Raw genomic sequence first — 18,298 nt, forward strand, 5'->3', positions numbered from 1 at the left:
CTCATAGCCCAGAGGTGTTCAGGGGGTACACTGTTTCAAGCTACAGTGCTTCAGGCCTCCCATCTGTTGCTGGACCATAGGCCTGGGAACCAAAACACAGCTAAGTCAAATTATGTGCATGCATGAATATATCACATTGAAACTCATTGTTCTGTGTAATTGTTAAAGATGCAAAGTTAGTTTATATCTTATGCCTCAGATGACAACAATGTCTAAGATAGTATTCCAGGGCTGGGATGTGCATCCATGGTATACATGAAACCCTGGGTTTGAGCCCCAGAACCAACACACAGAGAAATCCCTTCCCTTAAATCAGCCATGGTGGGATTTAGTAAGCTTTAGTCTGCAAACGCTCAAGGTGTTGAGATGGCAAGATACATCTATAGGGGAAGTGGCTCTTCAGTGGTTAAGCAACACTGGGTTCAATCTCCAGTACACACTCAAAAAAGTTTGAGGCCAACCTTAGCACTAGGGATATAGTCCAAAGATAAAGCACTCCTAAGCCACCCCAATCCCTTTTTTGTGGTGCTGGGGATTAGAACCCAGGGTCTTGTGCATGCAAGGCAAGCATTCTACCATCTACTAACTGAACTATACCCTGCCCCAGTCCCATCAGCCTTTTAAAAAAATTTTGTTGTTGATGGACTTTATAGAGCCCATTAGTTACATAAGGTTCTCGACTTTCTTGGCACACCTACTTGCTGCCCCCTTAAATTTGGTGGTCTTTAAGGCACAAGAAGTTTCAGATCAGAGACTGCCTAAACTGAAAATTCAGTCATTTTTAATGTTATAAAGTAAAATAGCTAGTTGTAAAAACACATACATACAAATGAAAAAAATAACACAAAAGCCAAAAATCAATTCATCCTGTTATATTTTCTTTAATTAAGTACAAAGACCTCTACTCTCTAGGCATATCACCTATAGACCATTTATTTCACCCACTGCTCTGTTTGGCAGCCAGTCTCTTGTCTCTCTCTTCAGCAATGGTGAGTCGGATTCCTTTTCCTCGGGGAAGAGAAATCCATGGTTTGTTGCCCTGGTTTGGGAGAGAGAGAAAAAAATCAAAACATCCATCTTATTAGAACTGAAGTCTGTTGGTGAAGGCACTGGCCATCAGCTAGGCAGTCTTAAGACTCAGAGATGCTAATTTATCAGAAATTCCCACTGCTTTCTTGGGTCGGTAAGTCATCTGTTCAACATGCTGCCCACACATACAGATATGGATAACCCCCCTTCACAATTAATATCTCAAAACTTATTACACACAGTAGACAATATTTAAGTCAAAGCAGTACCTAAAACTCATCACTAATTTCCAAGGAGACAACAGCTACAAATAAATTTAAAGACATAAGTTATATTCATTTCATTATGGCACCAGGTCACTACTCAAAGTGATCAGTTTCCCCTTCATGGTTCTGAAAAGCCTAGGTTTGACCAAGGCCTGCCAGGAAGGAGCCCAGCCAGGCATTGCTAGTCCAGCAATATCTACATTTACATTTCCATGGAGGCTGGAAGAGAAGGATAACCTAGACTTACTTTGCCAATAACAAAAATGTTGGAGAGCCGGGTGGCAAAGCTGTTGCCATTGGCATCTTTCACATGAACCACGTCAAAAGAGCCAGGATGTCTCTCTCTGTTGGTAATCACACCAATTCTTCCCAAGTTAGCACCTCCGGTCACCATACACAGGTTACCTAGTTAGGGACAAGCAAGACACTGTGTAAACTCGTTCTCTTACTAATAATTCAGGACTATATCATAACCAGGGTGGTTCACTTTATTGTCAAGATTTCCTGCCCAACCCTCCCACAGGGGACTTTTTGAAGCACCCAGCACAGGCCTGAGAAGGTCTTTTATAAAAGATCTTGCCTCAGCCACTCCAAATATTCTGATACTATAAAAATGGGAGTCATGGTAGTATAAGCTGTAATCCCAGCAGCCTGGGAGGCCAAGATAGAAGGATTGTTGGGGCCAGGGGCTGGGGCTGTAGCTCAGTAGTACAGTGCTCATCTAGCATGTGTAAGGCACTGGGCTTGAATTGTCAGCACCACAAGAACCTGTCTCAAAGTGGGCCTGGGGCAGATGGCTAAAAACCCCAGCAATCAAATGCTCAATTGAACTTAGAATAGGGGAAAAAAAAAAAAAAAAAAAACCTCTTATACCTAGCCTTCAAAGATGCCCAGAGGATGCTTACCAGTGTCAAACTTGATGAAGTCAGTAATCTTGCCAGTCTCCAAATCAATCTGAATGGTATCATTCACCTTGATTAGGGGATCAGGGTATCTAATGGTTCGAGCATCATGAGTCACCAGATGAGGGATTCCTTTTGTGCCCACAAATATCTTTCTCACTTTGCACAACTTGTACTAGAAATGCAAAAGAGCCATATTTAGTTCAGCTCACATATACTATGTTCCAGGGGGGATGAAATAGTTCTTTCCAAGTCACTGTCATGGAAATGCAATTAGTAGCCAAAAGCCACCAATCCTACACAGGGCCTACAGCAGAATAACTGTGGGTCTGACTTTACTATCTTCCTTTCATGAAAGTATGATGCACACTGCTCCTAACATTTATCTTCCTCTTATCAATGCCATCACCTCCATGTAAAAGCCCAAGACACTGAAGGGCCCTGCATCTTTCCAAACAAGGACATTAATTAAAGAGTGGGCTATGGCTCAGCGGTAGAGCATCTGCCCCCCCACACACATGTGAGGCACTGGGTTTGATCCTTAGCACCACATAAAATAAAGATAGAAACATATATTCTAAAAAAGAAAAAATTAAAAGAGTTGGTCCAATGTCTAACACCATTGATCTCCTCTGATATAAACCCTACTCTTTTCCTCAAGTTCTTCAAGTCTTCTGGGTCCTGGGAATAATTCTTTCCAACTCACCCTGATCTCTCCTAAACTCATGTCTTTCTTAATGGCTCCCTCTACACCACAACTGAGTTTTGCTTCACAAACAGCAACTGCATTACCAATTCATCTAATCAACAAATATTCCACAAAGCATTTCAATTTTTTTCACTCTGACATCCTGCAGATAACAAGGCATCATTCAATTAACTTTCATTCATGGCCAATAATCTAAGAAGCCCTGACTACTGGAAAAAAATTATCATAACGAACTGAATTAAATAATCAAGGACTATCAGTCTCCTCCACCACCTTCCTCTCCCCCAAAGTAAAGCTAGAATGAAGACCCAGTCTGCTGCCAATAATTACCTTGGCCTCCTCAGGTGTAATGCGATGAACAGCAAAACGACCCTTGGTGTCATAGATCAGACGGAAATTCTCTCCAGTCTTATCAATGCTGATGACATCTGATACCAAAGAGTGACAAAAGTTACTATTGTGACCCCCCCCCCAGCCCCACACAGAGCAACCACAATTCCAGAAAAGACAAAACCAGGCTGAGGACATAGCTTTGATAGAGTGCTTGACTAGCATGCATGAGACCCTGGTTTTGTTCTTCATACCAGAAAAACAAAAAAAAAAAAAAAAAAGTTTTTTTTAAACAATCCTAGGTAAAATTCAAAGCAAAATAAAATTTGGTTTTGAGAAGCAATTCATCATTTGCTGCCCCAGAGTATTTATTTTATATAAGAATTTCCAAAATGCCTATTAAAAGTATAATCAATGGGCTGCAGTTGTGGCTCAAGAGTAGAAAACTCATATTGCATATGCTAGGCACTGGATTTGATCCTCCGCACCACATAAAAAATAAATAAATAAAATAAAGCTATTGTGTCCAACTACAACTAAAAAAGAAAACATTTTTAAAAACAAAAGATGAGGGGGTGGAACTCAGTAGTGTATGCTTGTCTAGTGTGTGCTATGCTCACAGTTTAAACTCCAGCACTGTCAAAAATCATGTTCCTATACAAGGAAGCTACTTCTTATGAAAAAATAACCTGTGACTAAAATATACTAATTGGTGTGAATATAAATTCCTTTCAAAATAAAGATTAAATCCCCCCCCCCAAAAAAAGAATTTCCAGGGTGTAGCCCATTTTCTACTTTCTCTGGTATAACTGTGAGAACCTAGGCCAGCCAAACTTCTCCCAATTCCCAGGCATATCATCACAGGAAACCAGAAAAGCCAACTGGTATTCCTACCAACTGCCATGTAGAAGAGAGAGATTAATCAAAAGGGTCTGCTACCAAAGGCCTCCTGCTTACCCATAAAACCGGCAGGGTAGGTTATATCGGTTCGGACTTTCCCATCAATCTTGATGAAGCGCTGCATGCAAATCTTTTTTACTTCATCTCCTGTCAGGGCATACTTAAGTCTGTTCCTTAGAAAAATGATGAGAGGAAGACATTCTCTCAGCTTGTGGGGACCAGTGGATGGACGAGGAGCCTGTAAAATTGAAAACAGTAATTTTAGAAAAGTCACTTAGGATTCACTCAAATCTACCTCTGGTCCTGAAATCCATTAAGGAAACACGAAATTGTCATTGTTTCCCAACTTTGTTACTTACACAGGAGGTACTTAAAGCTTACAAAACTATTTTGCAGCATTTTCTCCTTAAAGGACCAGGGCCACCAATAATTAACATTTAAGACCTGAGTCCATTTAAGTGTATTGCGTGGCACATGGAATAAACGAGGCACGAATGTGTTGAGTGAAGGGGTGCAAGCTTAGGGCCTTCAACAGCATAGCCCAACACAAAGAGAGAGGTATAACTAGTATGCCCCTTAAGATACAATGTGAGGATACTTACAAACACACCAGTCAATTTATCCAGCATCCAATGCTTTGGAGCTGCTACCCGCTTCAGATGCTTCTTGGGACCACGAGCCTGAAGGAAAGTTTTAAATTGCAATGCCGTTAACTGATTTCAGGTTTTTCAACAGATTACAAAACCTAATGTGTAACTTCTTTCAAAGAACTGACTTTCAAGTCCCTCTTCAGCAGAATGTGGACAATATTAAAAACACAGGGATGATTAACAATGAAGAAAGGCACACATGGCATGCACAACAAAATACCATAAGCTGCAACCAGCTTTCTCACTGTACAGAAAACATTTATTGATTACTATTTTTCAGAATGGTACCCGTTACTTTCATGTTGCTACTTAAAAAGCATGCCTGCTTACGAAGATTAGGTTCTACTGGGTGAAATGGCCAGATTTGAACTTCAAGGCACACTGCCAGACACAACAAAAATGGCCCAGAATGCCATCTGTGTGCTTCTGTCAAACAGTAAAGTTTTTACGTATAATCATCTGTTTAAGTGTCCGGTGCAAGAGTAACTTGACCTCTGCATGACCACGTGTGCTAGTCCTTTGCAAACTAAAGCCAAGAGCTGATACTAACTTTCACTTTAAAAAAGAGAAGGAAGCCTTTTTGATGCTCTATACTGATGCTTACCGGCCACACGACGTAACGTCAGGCCGTGCCGAAAGGACAATGACGAAAGAAACCCTTCTCCACCAGGCAGACACGGGGCCCACTAGCCCCGGGCTCGCCGTCGGTGCTCCCAGTCCACCCCCATGTCAGGCCCAGGAGGAAAGCTGCTTCTCCCGGGGTCAGAAGATCGTGTCTGGGAAAGAGGCCCAGGCCTTCCCGCCGGCAGCACCAGATGCCCCCCCCCCCAACCCCGCCTTGGGCTGCCGTTCGCGTTCGCCCTCGCCCTGGATCCATCCCCAGCCAACCCAAGAGGCTGTGCTCCCTTCGCCTCAGCTGGGCCATCCTCTGCAGGAGTCCCAAAGACCCGGGCAACCCTGGCCTCGGGAGGATGGAGGCCGATTCGTCCCAAGAGCTCGCAAAACCCCTGCCTTACCATGGCTGCTCTAGGCACGGAAAGAGGCCCGCCTTCTTCCGGTGCGCGAAGAAATTGGGGTCGGAGGCTGCGCGCGCCGGAGCCTCGAACGCTCCGCCCAACGCAAAACTTTCCTGGCGTGCCAGAACTCTTTTGCCACCTGGTGGTGGGAGGTCAGAGGTTCCAAGCATGGGAACGACCGCCGAAGGAGCGTCCTGCCTGAGAGCAATTTTGACCCTCCCCCCCACCGCCGGGTCCTGCCCTTCCTCTTCCCACGCGTGCCGAGCTTCTCAGGTGGGCGTGGTTCTGCGCTGAGTCGTGGGAATTTAGACATGAATGGGGCAAGATCCTTGCCTTCAAGAAGAGTGCAAAGTGTGACTGGTGTAAATCCCACTTACAGATGATTATATAATCAATAGAATACATTTTAATAAATAGAATATTTTAATAAATATTTAATAGTATTTCTTTTTGGTTCTGTGGATTAAACCCAGGGGCGCATAACCACCGAGCCACATCCCCAGCCCGTTTTTATTTATTTATTTGTTTGTTTATTTATTTATTTAAATTTGAGGCAGGGTCTCGCTAAGTTGTTCAGGACCTCGCTAAATTAGTGAGGCTGACTTTGAAATGGCAATCCTCCCTCAGTTTCCCGAGGGGCTGGGATGAACAGCGTGCACCACTGTGCACAGCTAATGCTATTTCTTAAACATATTTTGTGTCATCTTCCAAATTCCCTCCAGCCAGTCCATACTAAGAGTCTGGAAGAACCAACAACATTTTTCCCCCTCTTCTTTGCAGACTGCAGAGGGGATGGGCTGCACCCCTGAACCTATTAGTCTTCCTCTCTCCATCCCTCTCTCCCTGACACCATTCCAGGTTCTGATAAGAAAGGTCTTTACTTCTTTGAGATCACTTTTTTTTTTTTTAAGAAATGAGGGACCCTTGTCATAGAGTGTCAGGGAAGAGAGGGGAGGTTAGAGATCATCTGGTTACGTAAATAAAGTATAGATCTGTTAAATACAAGAGGAAGTGAGGGGAAAGGGGGGAAAAACAAGGGGGAGAAATGAATTACAGTAGATGGGGTAGAGAGAGACGATGGGAGGGGAGGGGATGGGGGATAGTAGAGGATAGGAAAGGTAGCAGAATACAACAGTCACTAATAGGGCATTATGTAAAACAGTGGATGTGTAACCGATGTGATGCTGCAATCTGTATACGGTGTAAAAATGGGAGTTCATCACCCACTTGAATCAAAGTGTGAAATATGATTTGTCAAGAACTATGTAATGTTTTGAACAACCAACAATAACAATTAAAAAAAATAAAAAAAATTGGAAACAGTTGACACATCAGAAATTCTAAAGTCTCAGGCTGGGGTTGTGGCTCAATAGCAGAGCATTTGCCTCACACAAGTGAGGCACTGGGTTTGATCCTCAGCACCACATAAAAATAAATAAAGACAAATGCAAATCAAAATTACTTTAAGATATCATCTCACTCCAGTCTTAATGGCAGCTATTATGAAGACAACAACAATAAGTATTGGCGAGGATATGGGGAAAAAGGTACACTCATACATTGCTGGTGTAGCCAATTGGTGTAGCCAATTTGGAAAGCAGTATGGAGATTCCTTGGAATTCTGGGAATGGAAACACCATTTGACCCAGCTATCCCTCTCCTCAGTCTGTACCCAAAGGACTAAAAACAACATACTACATTAAAAACACAGCCACATTAATGTTTATAGCAGCATGATTCACAATAGCTAAACTGTGGAGCCAATCTAGATGCCCTTCAGTGGATGAATGGATTAAAAATGGATTTTTTTTACTCAGCAATAAAAGAGAATAAAATTATGGCATTTGCAGGTAAATGGATGGTGTTGGAGAAGATAATGCTAAGTGAAGTTAGCCAATCCCCAAAAAATAAATGCCAAATGTTTTCTCTGATATAAGGAGGCTGATTCATAGTGGGGTAGGGAGGGGGAGCATGGGAGGAATAGATGAATTTTAGATAGGGCAGAGGGGTGGGAGGGAAAGGGACGGAGTAGGGGGTTAGCAAGGATGGTGGAATGTGATAGACATCATCATCCAAAGTATATGTATGAAGATGCAAATTGGTGCTGTCATACTTTGTATACAAGCAGAGATATGAAAAATTGTGCTGTATATGTGTAATAAGAATTGTAATGTATTCTACTGTCATTTATTTATTTTTTAAAAAATAAATTTAAAAAGTAAATAAAATTAAAAAAAATAAATAAAGTATAGATCTGGTCATGCTATTTCTCTATTTTTAAGCTGCCTTTGATCTTCCATTTTCTGCTCTGAGTGAGTAGGTCCAAAGCTGTACTTGGACCCCAAGGCCCTCTTAGCCAATCACTTGTGGCCTTCTTGGAGTGGGCACCCTCTGCTCATACCAAACCTCAAACTCCATCCACTCCAAGCTATTATTATTCTGAGGAAGAAAAAAAAAAGACATGCCGCCCCACCCCACTCCAGCCAGCAGGCGTGTGCTTGTGAAAACACACAGACACACACACACACACACACACACACACACACACACACACACACTTTTCTTTTGATGCCCTGGCTATGTTGCTCAGTCTGGTCTCAAACTCCTGGACCCAAATGATCCTCCTGCCTCAGTCTCCAGAGTAGCTGGAACTATAGGCACTTAACACCAAGTCTGGCTTATACATTTATTATTATTGTCATTATTATTTGATACTGGGGATTGAACTCAGAGGCACTTGACCAATGAACCACATCCCCAACCCTATTTTGTATTTTATTTAGAGACAGGGTCTCAATGAATTGCTTAACACCTGGCTTTTGCTGAGACTGACTCAACTTTTGATCCTCCTGCCTCAGCCTCCCAAGCCACTGGGATTACAGGTATGTGCCACTACACCCAGCTATACATTTATTTTTAATTGACATATAGGGTGCAGCATGGGGTGCAGCATGGCATTTCAATGCATATATATAATGTGTAATGATCAGATCAGAGTAATTGACATATCTATTACCTCAGACCTATTTCATTTCTTTGTGTTTAGAACATACAGAAATCCTTTCTACTAGCTATTTTGATATATTCAATTAATTGGTTTTAATCATAGTTATTCAACTGTGCTATGGAACATTAGAAACTATTCCAACTACCCAACTGCACCCCTGAACCTATAAGTCTTCCTCTCTTCATCCCTCCCTCCCTGACACCCTTCCCAGGTTCTGATAACTACTATTCTGTTCTTTACTTCTTTGAGATCACCTTTTTTAGAAACTAGGTCTTTCAAAAATGTGAACCCTGGGACTAGCTCAGCAGTAGAGCACTCGCCTAGCATGTGCAAGGCCCTGGGTTCAATCCTCAGCACCACATAAAAATAAAATAAAGTTATTTTGTTCAACTACAACTATATATATATATATATATATATATATATATATATATATATATATATATATATTTAAAAAACACTGTGAACCCCATAATTCCTCAACTTTTGCACCACCATGAACAGCCCAATCCCCTTCCTGTCACCACCCAATCCTATTCCTCAGGCTTAGAGATACATGCAGCTCTAATCTCTCAGGCTTAGAGATGCACGCAGCTCAAATCTTTCAGATTTTGTGAGCTTCTAGTCCCTTTAGGGAGAGTAAATCCCTCAACTCCCTTCCCCAGAGCTCTCTGATCAAACTGTTCAAAGTGTGGCAGCACTTAGTGCTTTGGGTAGCAATGACTGATTGACTTGTCTGTCCTCCACTAGAGCCTGTCCTAAGTCATCTGAGCAGACCCTTTGCTACTTAACAGAGAAGTTGGCACTATGTCTAGCACTTATTAAATATTTTTTTAAAGAGAGAGAGAGAGAGAGAGAGAGAGAGAGAGAGAGAGAGAGAATTTTAATATTTATTTTTTCTTAGTTCTCGGCGGTCACAACATCTTTGTTGGTATGTGGTGCTGAGGATCGAACCCGGGCCGCACGCATGCCAGGTGAGCGCGCTACCGCTTGAGCCACTACCCCAGCCCCTTAAATATTTGTTGAATGAATAAATTGAGTAAACATCCCATTCATCATGCCAAGTCCTACTATACTATCCTTGAGAGCATGCAGTTGTGCCTGAATTCCTCACACCATGGGATCAAGGTCCTTATTCAAGAGGTTCCATTTTACAGGTCCCTGTCTAGACCTTCCTATTTATCCCTTCAGCAGTCTGCGGGGGCGGGGGGGGGAGAAAGAGGGGGAGGAGGAGGAATTGTTAGACAGTATTAACTAGGATGGCAGGAAATCCTGTTTAAACCTAGATCATGCTGGGCATAGGGGCACACGGTGCACGCCTGTAATCCCGGAGCTCAGGAGGCTGAGGCAGGAGGATCACAGGTTCAAAGCCAGTTTCAGCAATTTAGCGAGGCCCTAAGAAACTCAGTGAGACCTGTCTCTCAATATTCATGATCCATAATAAAGCATGTTATAAATTGGAGGTGGAGATTAGAGAAAGGGTGAAGGGGATGAGACAATGGAGGGTTGGTTCTATGGTTTTCAGTCTGGAGGCACTGGGAAGATAATAGATGGTGGTGCAGGTAACAGAAATGAGAGAGGAATTGATTAGGGAATGAGAGATGACCATGGGATTGCCATCTAGGGAGGACAGGAAAAATGAGTGGTTAAAGCTGCACATCTCAATCCAGATCACACGGTTCTTTAGGGGAGGTCTGTGTGTGCAGATAGGGGCTGGGATCTTACTGCCCAGGTCATTGGTTTGTTTGTTTTTACTCTACAACTTGGCAAAGGACTTGAGGGAATCAAAGCATATTTTTCTGTAGTTTTTCTCTCTCAATTTGTATTTATGCATAAATGACATAGCAACAATAAAGGGAATTGGGAAAGCACTAAGTAAATTGCAAACCGTACCTCCCCAAACACCCTAAATACATCATCTGTATTCATTTGTTCTTGCTCCTGTTCTCATTCTGACCGGTTTGTGTGTATGCATACTTTTACATAATTTTAGTTCTAGCATACAGACCATTTTGTATTCTGCTTTTATTATATTAGAAGCACTTTCCGAGTCACTACATAATCTTCATAATTATTATTTTAACAGCTGCATTGTATTCCCCTAAGTGGATGTCCCATAATTAAAAAAAAAGTTCTCTATTGTTGGACTTTTAAGTTTCCTGTGCTTTTTCTTTATTAGGAGTGTTGCTACATTGAACAACTTCCTTTCTGTAGCTTTTTCCTTAGGTTGGGTGATTTTTTTAAGAGTAAATCCACTCCTTCAACCAACATTTATTGAGTGCTTACTCTGTGTCAAGCTCTGTATTATGAACTGGGAAGGCAGAGATGACTAAGATCTAGTTCTGGCTTTCAAGGAACTCACATTACAATGGGAGAAGCAGGCCAGGAGATGGGAGGGGAAACTAGGAAAAACTCATCAGAGACAAGAAGCAGGTTGAGCTGCTGAATCTTAATCCCAGCAGCTCTGGAGGCTGAGGCAGGAGGATCCTGAGTTCAAAGCCAATCTCAGCAATTTAGCGAAGCACTAAGCAACTCAGTGAGACCCTGTCTCTAAATAAAATACAAAATAGGGCTGGGGATGTGGTTCAGTGGTCGAGTGCCCCTGAGTTCAGTCCCTGGTACCCCCCCCCAAAAAAAAAATGGGCTGCTAAATCTTAAGAATCTTGAATTTCAGCCCTTATACATTGAGGAGTCATTAAAATACTTTAAGGGGGACAGAATTAGCTTTATACTTTAGGAAGATAGCTGACCCGACCCTGTAGGATTGTTTGAAGGAAGTAATTGGCTTGGAGGAGATGGGCCAGTGCTATTTCAACAATATAAAGTAAGAAACTGGAGTGTGACAGCCACATCTGTGACTGTGGGAGTTGGGAGGAGGGGGCAGATTCAAAAGACATTGCAGATGGAGTATTGGCAGGATCTGATTGGGAAATGATGAATGAGCAGGGGTGAGGGGCAAGGAGTTAACTAGGGTGACTGCCAGGTTTTTGGTTTGGAGACTCCTTGGTGCATTCACTGGAACCAGGAGAAGACAGAGGAGCCTGTGTGGGGCTGAGGAAGGGGGAATGTCATCCTGGAGATATCTTATAGACATACTCCTGAATTTAGGTGTGTCATTTGGGCTGGAGGTTTGGATTCAGGAGAATTGGAGCTTCTATGGTCAGTTTATGGGAGTGACTAGCAATAACCATTAATAAGGGAGCTCTGTGAGGCTGGGAGTATAACTCAGTGGTAGAGTGCTTGCCTAGCACATGCAAGACCCTGTGTTCCATCCCCAGCACTGAAAAAAGAAAAAAGAAGCACTATGAAGACTTTTCTAGTTGCATATGTGTATTGCCAAGCACCTTTCTTAGAGGGTTTTTTTTTTTTTTTTTTTTTTTTTTTTTTGGTGAGGAGCGTGGATACTGAGAATTGAACTCAGGGGCCCTCCACCCCTGAGCTACATCCCCAACCTGTTTTTAGTTTTTCTTTTGAGACCAGGTCTCACTATGTTGCTGAGGCTGGCCATGTCATCCTCCTGCCTCATCCTCCTGAGTCCCTGGGATTACATGTGAGCGCCACTGCACTCAGTTTATTAGAAGATCTTTGCAACTTTTCAACATTCGTGTATACTCCTGCTGGTCTGGTCATTGCTTATTTTAACTTTTGTTAACGTAATTTGTTTTAATTTTCACTTAAAAAACCTTCCAGTGAGATTGAACATTTTTCCATATGCTTGTTTATTCATTTCATTTTCTCTCGGGTTTTAATCTTTGGGGGATATGTTTTTTGAACTGATTTGCAACAGCACTTTATAAAATACAGAAGTTAATCCTTTGCCACATTTGAGGCAGATATTCTCACCAATTGGTTATTATCTTTTTGGTTATATTTTTCAGTGTTTCAAGATTTCATATAGCCAAATCTGTTGATCTTTTCTCTTGTAATTTCTTCTTGTCGCTTCTAAGCTTAGGAAGCTACTATCAGTTAGAAGATCTACTAGATACTCAATTGTGTTTAATAACATATATTTATTTCTTTATCAACTTGGAGGTGATAACATTAAATAGAATAAGTAGATAAGTAGAAAAAAATTCTGTTTTTTCCAGAAAAGTTAGCTCATCAATTTTCTCAGTAGAATGTATTGAATGATCTTTCTCTCCTCTGTTCTTTTGTAAAGACTGCTTTAGAATATAATAAATGTAATCATATGCTGAGTGTTATGGCACACACCTGTAATCCTAGCAACTCAGAAGGCTGAGACAGGAGGATCATGAGTTCAAAGCCTGCCTCAGCAACTTAATGAAGTCCTAAGCAACTTAGTGAGACCCTGTCTCTAAATATCAAAAGGGCTGGGAATGTGGCTCACTAGTTAAGTGCCCCTTGGTTCAATCCCCAGTACCCTCCCCCAAATATGTAATCGTATAGTACATAGTTCTATTCTGTAAGTGTGGGTATGGGAGATGACTTTATGTTGAGGAGACATATGTCCCCAGGATCCTGTGCCTCATTACCATGGGTGAGGAATGCCTCTGAATAATACATGGTAATGAGACATACCATGGGTGAGCAGTCCAAAGCCCTCATGCCTCATTACCTCATTCTTTTTTGAAACTGGGGATGGAACCCAGGGTCTTGTGCATCTAACCATGTGCTCCACCACTGAGCTGCACCTCCATCCCAGTCCTCATTTGATATTTCCTGATCAATTTACTGTCAGCAATCAATGAACCAACAGTTTATTCTTCCATATCTCACATTGCTGGGAGACAGTGAGGCAGAATGCAAAATGTAGTTTGAATTTGGTTTTGTGTGACCTTGAGCAAGTTAGCCCATTATATCAGCAGTTTCCACCTCCATGGATTCAACTAACCATGAGTTGAAAATATCTGAGAAAAAAATAGCATCTGAACTAAATGTGTATGGACCTTTTCTTTTTAATTATTCCTTAAACAATGTAGTATAACAACTATTTGCATCATATTAGGTATTAGAAATAATGTAGAGATGACTTAAAGTATATGGAAGGGTGTACATATGCTATATACAAATATGCCATTTTATATAAGGGACTTTTCACATTGTCAGATTTTGGTATCCCCCACAGATACCAGGGATCACTATACTTACTACTATTTTTGTGAGGATAAGAGATGATTTATCAAATGCAGAGTATATAGTAGTGGCTCAATAAATGAATTAGTGCTGCAATTTCCTCTCAACTACTTCTGGTTACTTCTTTCTTTTTTCTTCTTATTTTTTGTACCAGGGGAGCTTAACCACTGAGCCACATCCCCAGATTCCCCCCTTTTTAAAAATATTTTTTAAGTTGTAAATGGATACAATACCTTTTATTTATGTGGTGCCAGGGATTGAACCCAGTGCCTCATGCATGCTAGGCAAGTGCTCTACCACTGAGCCACAATCCTGGCCCCCTCAAGCCCTTTTTAAATATTTTATTAGAGACAGGGTCTTGCTGAGTTTCTTAGGGCCTCACTAAATTGCTGAGGCTAGGTTTGAACTTGAGATCCTCCTGCCTAAGCTTTCTGAGTCGCTGGGATTACAGGCGTGCACCACTGCATCTGACTTTTTTTTTTCTTTTTAGTACTGGGGATTGAACCCAGGGGGGCTTTATCATTGAGCTACATCCCCAGACCATTTTTGTTGTTGTTGTTGTTGTTGTTGTTGTTGTTACTGGAGATTGAACTCAGGGTCACTCAACCACTGAGCCACATCCCCAGCCCTATTTTGTTTAGAGACAGGGTCTCACTGAGTTGCTTAGCGCCTTGCCATTGCTGAGGCTGGCTTTGAACTCACTATCTTCCTGCTTCAGCCTCTGGAACTGCTGAGATTACAGGCTTGTACCACTGTGCCTGGCCCCAAACCTTTTTATTATTATAATTATTATTATTAATTATTTTGAGACAGGATCTTGCTAAGTTGCTTAGGACCTTGCTAAATTGCTGAGGTTGGCCTCGAACTTGCAATCTTCTTGCCTCAGTCTCGATAGGTTCTGGGATTACAGATTTGCACCACCATGCATGGCTCTGGTTACTCCTTTCTTAAACTTATTATTTAAAAAAAATATTCATTTCTTGGTGTTGATGGACACAATGCCTTTATTTTATGTGGTGCTGAGGATTGAACCCGGGTCCCACCCATGCTAGGCGAGCGCTGAGCCACAATCCCAGCCCTTAAACTTATTTTTAAAAAACCTTTACTGAAGAATACTTGTTGTACAATAAATGGTACATATGATTTGACAGTTCAGTCCTAGGGATTGAATCCAGGGCCTCGCGAGTGTTAGACAAACACTCTACTGTTGAACTATTACACAGCCCTTTTATGTATGTGTGTGTGTGTGTGTGTGTGTGTGTGTGTGTGTGTCTATCTGTCTGTCTGTGTGTAGTAGTTGAGATTAAACCCAAGGGTGCTCTACCACTGAGCTATATCCTCACCTCTTTTACTTTTTATTTTGAGACAGGATCTTGCTAGGTTGCTGATCTGGACTTGATCTTGTGATCTTCTGTCTCAGCCTCCTGAGTAGCTGGGATTATAGGCAAGTGCCATTTGTGCTGGCCTATAATTATCAAGCAATTGTCAGATTTGACAGTGTATACTCCTTGGGAATTTAGTGTTTTTTTTTTTTTTTTCTTCTTTCTGGTACTGGAGATTGAACCCAGGGGCGCTTTAGCACTAGGCCACATTCCCAGCCCTTTGAAAACATTTTGAGTCAGATTCTCTCTAAATTGCTGAGGCTGGCCTTGAACTTGTGATTTTCTTGCATCAGCCTCCCAGCCTGTGCCACCATACCCAACACTCAACATTTTTTCCATGTGCTTTTTTTTTTTTTAAAATCCCTATGTGTTTTCTTTGGTGAAATAGCTGTTCAAATGTTTTGCCCATTTTTCAAAATTGAGCTATTTATTTTCTTATTATTTCATTTGAGAGTTCTTTATATATATATTCTGGATATAAATCCTTTATCACATATGTCATTTGCAAAAAGTTTTTCCAAGTCTGTGATCTGTCTTTTCATTTATTTTAACAGTGCCTTTCATAAAGCAGAAAAAATTATGATGAAGTCCAATTCATCAATTATTTTCTTGTGTGGATTGTTATTTTTGTATTGTTTCTAAGAAATCTTTGTGTAATCTGAGGATGCCAAGATTTTATCATAATTACTTCTAGAAATTTAATAATTTTAGATTTTACATGTAGGTCTATGATCCATTTTTGTGTTAACTTTTTATATATAATGCAAGGTATTGCTTATAGATAACAAGTTTTCCAGAACCATTTATTGAAAAGATCACTTATTGCAATCTTCTTGCCTCAGTGGTCATCAATTATTTTTTTGTGTGGATTGTTATTTTTGTATTGTTTCTAAGAAATCTTTGAATATGGTAGTGGAGATTGAACCCAGTTTCCTTCTGACCACTTCTAGCTAATATCTCTCTCTCTCACCCCTTCATCTTTTCCCTCCTTCCATTCTTTCTTTCCAGTTGTGGATCTCGTAATGGATGTGTTATGGTCTCACTAGGCAAGCACTCTACTCTTGAGCTGCATCTCTGGGTCTAATGCTTTCAAATTAAATTAAAAAATCAGGGGCTGGGGATGTGGCTCAAGCGGTAGCGCGCTTGCCTGGAATGCGTGCGGCCCGGGTTCGATCCTCAGCACCACATACCAACAAAGATGTTGTGTCCGCCGAGAACTAAAAAATAAATAAATAAATATTAAAAATTCTCTCTCTCTCTCTCTCTCTCTCTCTCTCTCTCTCTCTCTCTCTCTCTCTCTCTCACTCTCTCTTAAAAAAAAATCAGGGGACTGGGGCTGTGGTTCAGTGGTAGAGCGCTTGTCTCATAAGCATGAGGCACAGGGTTCAATCCTCAGCACCACATAAAAATAAATAAAATAAAGATATTGTGTTCATCTAAAAAATATTTAAAAAAAAAAAACAGGACAGGTTTGGCAGCCTAAGCCTGTAGTCCCAGCTACTTGGAGACTGGGGGAAGAGGATCACTTGAACCTAGGAGTCCCAAACTAGCCTGGGCAATACAGCAAGATCCTGTCTTAAAAAAGAAAAGAATCTGGGTATGGTGGCAAATGCCTGTAATCCCAGCAGCTCTGAAGGAGGAGGATGGATGGATAGGAGGAGGATGAGTTCAAAACCAGCCTCAGCAATGGTGAGGTGCTGAGCAACTCAGTGAGACTCTGTCTCTAAACAAAATACAAAATAGGGCTGGGGATGTGGCTCAGGGTTGAGTGTCCCTGAGTTCAATCCCCAGCCCCCACCCACCACAAAAAAAGAAACCCTACAATTTCTTTTAATCACAGATGAATATATTCTTATAAAATGTAAAATCATTTTTTACTGTCATAGCCAAATGTGCTTCCCCCTACACTTCCTATCAGTTAACAACTTTAACATTTTTTTAGATGAACCCTTCCAGATTTTCTTGTAGGCATGCATATATTCACATATATCCACATATATAGTAATATATGATACTATATATTTTAATCTGAAACTAGGTTTTTATTTCATAACTGCACTCCTTAGAGATCTTTCCACACCAGAAAGTAGAGATCTACTTCATTCTGCTTTTTTTTCCTTTCCTTTTCTTTTTTGTACCAGGGATTGAACCCAGGGGTGCTTAACCACTTAGCTACATCCCCAGCCCTTTTTTATGTTTGTTTTAGAGACAGGGTCTTTCTGAGTTGCTTAGGGCCTCACTAAGTAGCTGAGTTTGGGTTTGAACTCATGATCCTCCTGCCTCAGCCTCCTGAGTCACTGGGATTATAGGAATGTGCCACTGCACTCGGCTTTCATTCTGTCTCATAGTATTCCATAGCACCACTATACCTTATTGGTTTTGTTATCTCCTTAAAGATGGATATTTAGATTGTTTCTATTTTTTTCTACTGTTATGAACAATTCTGAGCATCCCTGAACCTGTGCTTGGTGTACATGTGTAAGTGTTTTTCTAGGTAGATACTGAGCAATAGAATTTATGAGATAAATACATTATATCACATATTGCTAAGTGCTGTGATAAACACTTAACATATGTTCATTCATTTAATCCTCATGATAGCCCCATATTTTTATCCTTCTTTACAGATGAAGAAACCAAGGCGCAGTGAGGTTAAGCAGCTTGTCAAAGGTCACAAAGCTAGGCAATAGCAGGGTTGGTATTTGAACCCATATAGTCAAGCTCTAGAGTTCAGGAATAGGTTATAGGCATTTGTGATTTTAAAAGACCTGCCAAGTCAGATGTGGTGATGCATACCTGTAAGTCCCAGCACTGAAAAGGCTGAGGCAGGAGGACCACAGATTCAAGGCTAACCTGATCAACCTGTCTTGGATAATAAGTTAAGTAAATAAGTAAAAGACCTCTCAAATTGGCCTCCAAAGAGACCACATAAATTGCACTCTTACTAGCAATATGTGGGCACTCATTTCCCTTCATCCTTACAAACACCTAAACTTTTAAGAATAGCACTTTT

General features: G+C 41.2%; 1 protein-coding gene across 1 annotated transcript; it reads right to left on the reverse strand.

Annotated features, from left to right (window-relative positions):
• Positions 1-861: 861 nt before the first annotated feature.
• Rps4x (ribosomal protein S4 X-linked) lies at positions 862-5,840 on the reverse strand. Its single transcript, XM_077793588.1, has 7 exons — positions 5,803-5,840; positions 4,739-4,816; positions 4,194-4,374; positions 3,237-3,334; positions 2,201-2,372; positions 1,543-1,700; positions 862-1,039 (listed from the first exon to the last, which is right to left on the reverse strand). Exons 1-7 carry the CDS (start codon positions 5,803-5,805, stop codon positions 938-940), a joined length of 792 nt encoding a protein of 263 aa, XP_077649714.1. The 5' UTR covers positions 5,806-5,840; the 3' UTR covers positions 862-937.
• Positions 5,841-18,298: the final 12,458 nt, after the last annotated feature.

This window comes from Urocitellus parryii, chromosome X (assembly GCF_045843805.1).
Source record: "Urocitellus parryii isolate mUroPar1 chromosome X, mUroPar1.hap1, whole genome shotgun sequence".
NCBI lineage: Eukaryota > Metazoa > Chordata > Mammalia > Rodentia > Sciuridae > Urocitellus > Urocitellus parryii.